Here is a 6,644-nt window from a genome sequence, read left to right on the forward strand (position 1 = left end):
ATCGACCTCACTTAGTGGATCTTGCTCCTTGTACATTATGTATGCCAGGTCAAAGCTAACAAGGGCTAAGGATGTGATTACCACAAAAACTATCAATTAATTACTATCACTGAAACAACCTCCATACCAAACATGTCATGGTGTACAGCACTGAAATCCATCCCCGCCCCCCCCCCCCCCCCCCCCCCAAAAAAATCCATCTCAAGTTCTACCTGCTCTTGGGATAATTAAATCCGAACATCAAAACTTGCCCCGCCACTAAACTGTTTTGCTCCTTTCCATATAATGCTCAACAAACTAACACCGATGGGTTTCCTATACGAAAATAATAGCTGTGCCATGAAGATAGAATGTCAATCCAGATGGCTGCTAAGATAGGCTGGACGCCAGTGACGATCTGATGGAATGCCGGGCATATGCTGGTTACAGAGCCAAGAATTATGTGGACCCATCAGCTAATATCAAAACCAATCTTCGCTTGGCCCACGAACATCAACCAGACTGACAGCATGCATAGAATTAAATCCAACCATTTATTCATCTATTTAGCTAAAAATGAACCTATTTATTCATCTACAAGGTACTAAATATATCTGTTTCAAGATTATTGCAGCAGGTAAGTGCAACGTGTCACAGTATGAGCTCAATGTAGGTGCACGTAATGCGCTAAACTTTTCCACACAGCACATGGCTTCTCTCGAGATCTGACTATGCATCACATTAACAAATTCAAATGAGATGCCAAGTGTTTCAGATACCTTGCAAGCCAACTATGCTGCACGAACTGAATGAAATTTTGCTGCCAATACGTGAGACATGACAACAGAAAGTAAACAAGAGAGCATCAGCTTGTCTTGTGCATGATCCACAAGATTCATCTTGTCTCTAGGCAGATTATCTGTTATAAGTAGAGAGGAGCCTACAAAGGAGCTGGTTCGCTAACCAGCCTCTTTTCCGCTCCAAGAATGACTTCCCATCTAAAGTCGGAGCTGAAGAACATCTCGCCGATAAAATCAGGATCGAAGATCAGCTGCACAGCTAAGACACGGCTGGCTTTTCACTTTCTTTTTTTTTACTATAAACAGTAGGGTAAAACCCCACTGCAATTTTTGGCTTTTCACTTTCTGCAACCATATACACAGTGTGAGATGGTCGGTGTTGTTTCTTGATCTCTGGCATTGCCATACAAGAAAGCATACAGCTGAAGATGACTCTGCAAGAACTGCATTTAGTTCACAAGACATATATCCCCTCCCCACCTGATGACTGTTGAAAAAAAAGATCTGAAGAAAATTAATTAGAAATATATATCTGACGACAAGGAGTACTACAGCGTAGTATGATTAATGGGTAAAGGTTATGTGAAAATCATAATATAAGTATATGTCCAGGGGCACACACCAAATTAAAGGCTCATTTCTGCAATGGTTTAATATGAAACGGTCATGCTACTCACACGGTGGGTGGTTTGAACAAAAAAATAGGGATAATATTGGTCCAATAACCTGCCCATGATCCTTGTCAAGCGGATCATGTTTTCTATCACCATAGCATGCCAACACCAGCGCACGAAGCTTCAGTTTGTGATTGGCAAGAGTTTCCACCAAAGAAAATACCCGAACTGACGACAGGGCGGCAGCCAGCATTACACGCTCACAGCTAAATATGCTTCGTTAGCAATCCATTAAAAAATGTCATGAGCACGCAATAATACCAAGATCGACCGCCAGACTTCACCACACTGCTGGTTCTTGCTGCTGATTGTTGGAACATGATAATAGGATGGCTCATCTCTAGGACAGTGGACACACTAAAAAATGTACTAAACATGAGACGACCTGGCTGTTGTAATTGAGATGTTGCTGCCAGATCTCAAGCCATAGAAGACAGCATCTGGGAGATGTAATGGCGCGATTCTTCATGTCTACCAGTGGACTGCTACTGCTTATACACTTCTGTATATATAGGCCTCTTCTGCGGTGCTGGACTTCGCGGGGTTCAGCAGCTCGGAGGCGGGCTCGCGGGGCAGCCGGCTGGTGGCGGCGCGCCGGTGCCCTGGGTCTCGTGCGTGGCGGGGCGGCTGCGGCGCTCCCATCTCGGGAGGTGGCGCGCGGTCGGCCCCTGCTGGATCCAGCCGGATCTGGTGGTGGGGGTCGGCCGGCGGCGCGTGGTGGCGGTGGTGCGTGCCCGGCGACTCCGGCGCTATGAGCTCGCCGGGCGACGCGGGTAGGGCAGCGGCCGGGCGTGGCCGTTGCTCCGGCCGTGGGCGGCGACGTGTGGAGGTCCGGCGGTGATGGACTCACGGTGTCGTGGCGGTTCCATGGTGGCTTGGCGGATCTGCTTGCAGCGGCGGCTAGCTTCTCCGGCGTCGGCTTGTCTGCGATCGGACCGTTTCGGCCTTCACTCCATCTCCTCGGCGCTCGGTCACTTCTCCCTTCAAAGGGCTGGCCCTTTCCCAGCTACGATTCATCGCTCGTCTCGCGCCCGGTGCAGCAGGACCGAGCTCGTCTCGCGCACAGTGCCGCCGGACCGAGCTCGTCTCGCGCACGGTGCAGCAGGACTGACCTCGTCCCCGCCCCACGGTGCTGCAGGACCGATCTCGTCTCACGCTCCGGGCTGCAGGATGGGTCGATGGATGCCAGTGTTGGCCGACCTGTTGGGTCTCGATGCTGGGGGTGGGCCAGGGGTGCAAAGGCGGATCCTTTTTTGCTCGTCTCTTTGGTTGGGGTAGCGGCGGGTCTCGGGTGCGGTGGTGTCAAGGTCTTGGATGCCTGGGCGGCGGCCCTGGTGGCGGTGCACGGTGCTCTTGGGCAAAGCCCATGTCTTGGCGCTGCCCGGTGACCATGGCCGTGTGGGCGGCGTGGTTGCCGGGGTGTAGCGTTCGGCGGCGGTGAGTGTTGGCCGGGGTGAAAACCTGCTCTTTCTTCGGACAGACCGGCGACGGCGAAACTCATTCCCTTCTTGAAGGCGTCGTCGCGGCTCTCACCGCTCGTCGTGCGGCTCCGGGGGAAACTCTGATCCTCGGATCAGGCGGTGGCGGCGCTCCGGTGTCGTATCCTTCCTGAAGGCACCGCCTTGGAGTCCACGGTTCGTTATATGCGGCTTCATCTCTTCGTGGTGTGTGCTAGGGGTGGTGTTGCTGCGCTCAGCGCTTTTGTATCCTGCCTTGGGTGTGTGTGGTGTTGGCGTGCGTTTGTATTGGATGATGTGGATCTTTGCTTTATATATAAAGCGGGGCGAAAGCCTTTTTCGGCAATGGTACATCAAACCAGAAGTTGCTCTCCTCTTCTCCTCTCTTTCACAACAATACATACAAAAGCTTCCAGATTAGATATGGCTTTCCACATGAGATCCATAAGTTTGCCTTCTAGGCCTCAGGCCAATGAGACCGAGGTTGAACAAGAACTGCTGAGCCTAGAGGCAAGTATCTCTTCTTCCATTACCATCGGCACGATGTGTGATGGTCTGAGGAGGCTTGGAGACATCTACAATGGTGTTGAAGAGATTATTTGCCTACCAAGCAATCAAGTTAGCTCCTCTCAGCGGAGGAAGATGTTGGATGGAGAGATGGAATGCTCTCTTGAGTGGTTGAACCTCTACAGTAACATGCAAGAGATCTTCATCGAAATGAAGGTCATCATCCAAGAGCTGCACATGGCTCTGAGAAAAGGGGATGATGCAGCTGCTCAAGCCAAGATCCAGTCTTACACCCGCTTGGCGAAGAAGGCCAAGAATCAATTCAAGAAGACCACGAAAAAGACTCCTGCAGATTGCAAGATGGTCATGCTATTGACCAAGGCCAGAGAGATATCTGTCTCTCTGCTGGAGTCCACACTACATTTCTTGTCGAAGCAAATTGAAATGCCTAAACAATCTCTTGTTTCCAAGGCATTTCACAAAAAGAAGGCAGTTGTCTGCAAGGACGAGCAATTGCAGGAGCTAGAGTGCAGTATCGGAGATCTTGAGAGTGGAGCAGGACATCTGTTCAGGAAATTACTCCAGAGCAGAGTTTCTCTACTCAACATTCTTAGCTCATAGATACTCCCAAGTCACTCTTGACGCCCTGTGGTTGGCATCCGCCTTTTAAGGAATAGCTGATCTTCATACAAGTTTCCCATATGTATACACTATACAGTATAAATGTACAGGAAATATAGAAAGAGAAACCAAAGTTTTGATCCATTAGACCATTTCATGCTTGAAGATGTGTTTGTGATCCGAGTATAGTTTATTTTGATATCCTTGGTTAGTCGATCTTGCTCCTAATGCATGAAACATGCCAGATCAAAGTCACAACGTCTCCACCACCACCACATGGCTGTGCAGTCTGGCACTACAAGTGAATATATTTCTTGCTTCAGAATGCAACAAAGTCCAAATTAGTTAACTCAAATTATAATATAATCACCATCTGCATCATTTAAGCATTTAAGCCAAAAAAATAGCACAAACATGTAATTTAGAGCCACAACTCTGCTTTTGTCCTACAGGATTAACAATAATTTGGGCAAGTCCTAATTAAGAATTCAAACTTGCGAGGGCGCAAAGTTTGTGTTCCTTTCCTATAGTAATTCTCAGTACACAAACAACAACCAATGTTTTATATGCTTATTGGCACACATCAAAAGCGTGTTTTTGTACATGCTCATAAGAGATCTTCAGAATGGAGCAGGAAATTGTTCAGGAAATTATTTCAGAACAGAGTTTCTCGATACTCCACGTCACACTATGCCCTGCGATTGGCACCCGCCTTTTTGAGGATTAGCTGATCTTGATGCAGTTTTTCCATATGTATAGAGTACAAATGTACAGAAACTGTAGAAAGAGAAACCAAATTTTGACCTGTTTCAAATTTTGTGATATCAATATAATCGACTTTTTTTTGAAACTATGATGATTTTTATAGCAAATTCGGAAACTATACACCCTAATGCAGAAAAATCAAAAGTATCACCCTGTCGGCCTCCTATTGGCCGAAGAGGGACTTTTTGGCCTACCATTGGCCGAAGAGGGACTTTTCGGCCTACCATTCGCCGAAGAGGGACTTTCGGCCAACCGCGGGCCAAAAAGGACTTTTCGGCCAACAGTTGGCCAAAGAGTCCCTCTTCGGCTCTCTACTGTTTTAGAAAATTCATATCAATTAGGATTTTTAGTATTTTAATTTGATTCTTTTTGCATTAGATTAGAAATTTTATGAAGTTTTTGTAGATATCAAGTTTGACTAGATTTGAAAGTTTGAATTTGAATTTTTATGAATTTGCTCAAATCACTAGATTGCCTATAATTTGAGCTAGGAGTATTCTTTTTAGATGGTTCTTTTTGCTACTGGTTCTTTGTGACTTTGTTTATCAGTAGTAATTAATTGGGGAATTTTAAGATTATTTAAAATTAGGTTTTCACGAAAACAGTTCTGTTTTAGTGTTATATAGGTTTTGTGCTATTTCTTTTAATTTTAATTGCTTTAAATTGTTTTCTTTATTTTTTGACATATTCTTTTAGTTTCTGTTAAGTTATTAGTAGATATTTTATTTGTAGTATTTTTTTGTATTTTATTTCTTTTATCCTCCATTTTCTTTCCCGTTGTTCTTTCCCTCCATTTTCTCCCGCTATTTTCTTTGCCGCCATTTTCTCCCGCCATTCTCTCCCGCCATTCTTTGCCTCCATTTTCTCCTGCCATTTTCTTTCCCGTCATTTTATTTGCCGCCATTCTCTCCCTCCATTTTCTCCCGCCATTTTATTTCCTGCCATTCTCTCCCGCCATTTTCTTTCCCGCTATTTTCTTTCCCGCCATTCTCTCCCGCCATCTTCTTTCCCGCCATCTTCTTTCTCGCCATCCTCACTTCTCAACTTATTAAACGAGCCTCATGTTGTCCACGACCGTAGATAACATCGTCTGACACGGTCTGTGTCTCCTGCGTCGGTGCTGCTGGTAGAGTGTGAAACACTGTCTGAGAGAAGTCATAAGTGTTTGCAGCTTCGTCATCATCATCGGAGAGTGTTTCACACTTATGACTTCTCTCACACAGTGTTTCACACTCCACATGAAGGCATCATAGTCATCCTCCGTCGATGCAGCACTCCTTAGTGTGGCGGGAGAGAATGGCGGGAAAGAAAATGGCGGCAAAGAAGATGGCAGGAAAGAAAATGGAGGGAAAAAGATTGCGGAAAAGTATTTTTTTTTCATGTATAAAACGGCAATGGTTGTACAGGATTTATAAGGAACTTTTAAATATAAACTCCTATGAAGCTCAAAACAAGTTTTCTAGTAGGATAAAAGAAATAAAATACAAAAAAATACTACAAATAAAATTGCTACTGATAACTAAACAGAAACAAAAAGAATATGTCAAAAAAACTAAAGAAAACAATTTAAAGCAATTAAAATTAAAAGAAATGGCATAAAACCTATAAAACACTAAAACAGAACTGTTTTCATAAAAACCTAATTTTAAATAATTATAAAATTCGTCAATTAATTACTACTGATAAACAAAGTCACAAAGAACCAGTAGCAAAAAGAATCATCTGAAAAAATACTCCTAGCTCAAATTATAGGCAATCTAGTGATTTGAGCAAATTCATGAAAATTCAAATTCAAACTTTCAAATCTAGTCAAACTTGATATCTACATAAACTTCATAAAA

The 6,644-nt window shown here is 44.8% G+C and overlaps 1 protein-coding gene across 1 annotated transcript; it reads left to right on the forward strand.

Annotated features, from left to right (window-relative positions):
- The first annotated feature begins 2,808 nt into the window (after window positions 1–2,808).
- LOC109771207 (uncharacterized) lies at window positions 2,809–4,329 on the forward strand. The gene has a single exon (XM_040396569.3). The coding sequence runs from the start codon at window positions 3,097–3,099 to the stop codon at window positions 4,036–4,038; it is 942 nt and encodes a 313-aa protein (XP_040252503.1). The 5' UTR covers window positions 2,809–3,096; the 3' UTR covers window positions 4,039–4,329.
- The last annotated feature ends 2,315 nt before the right edge of the window (window positions 4,330–6,644 follow it).

The sequence above is a fragment of the Aegilops tauschii genome, chromosome 7 (genome assembly GCF_002575655.3).
Source record: "Aegilops tauschii subsp. strangulata cultivar AL8/78 chromosome 7, Aet v6.0, whole genome shotgun sequence".
Lineage (NCBI taxonomy): Eukaryota > Viridiplantae > Streptophyta > Magnoliopsida > Poales > Poaceae > Aegilops > Aegilops tauschii.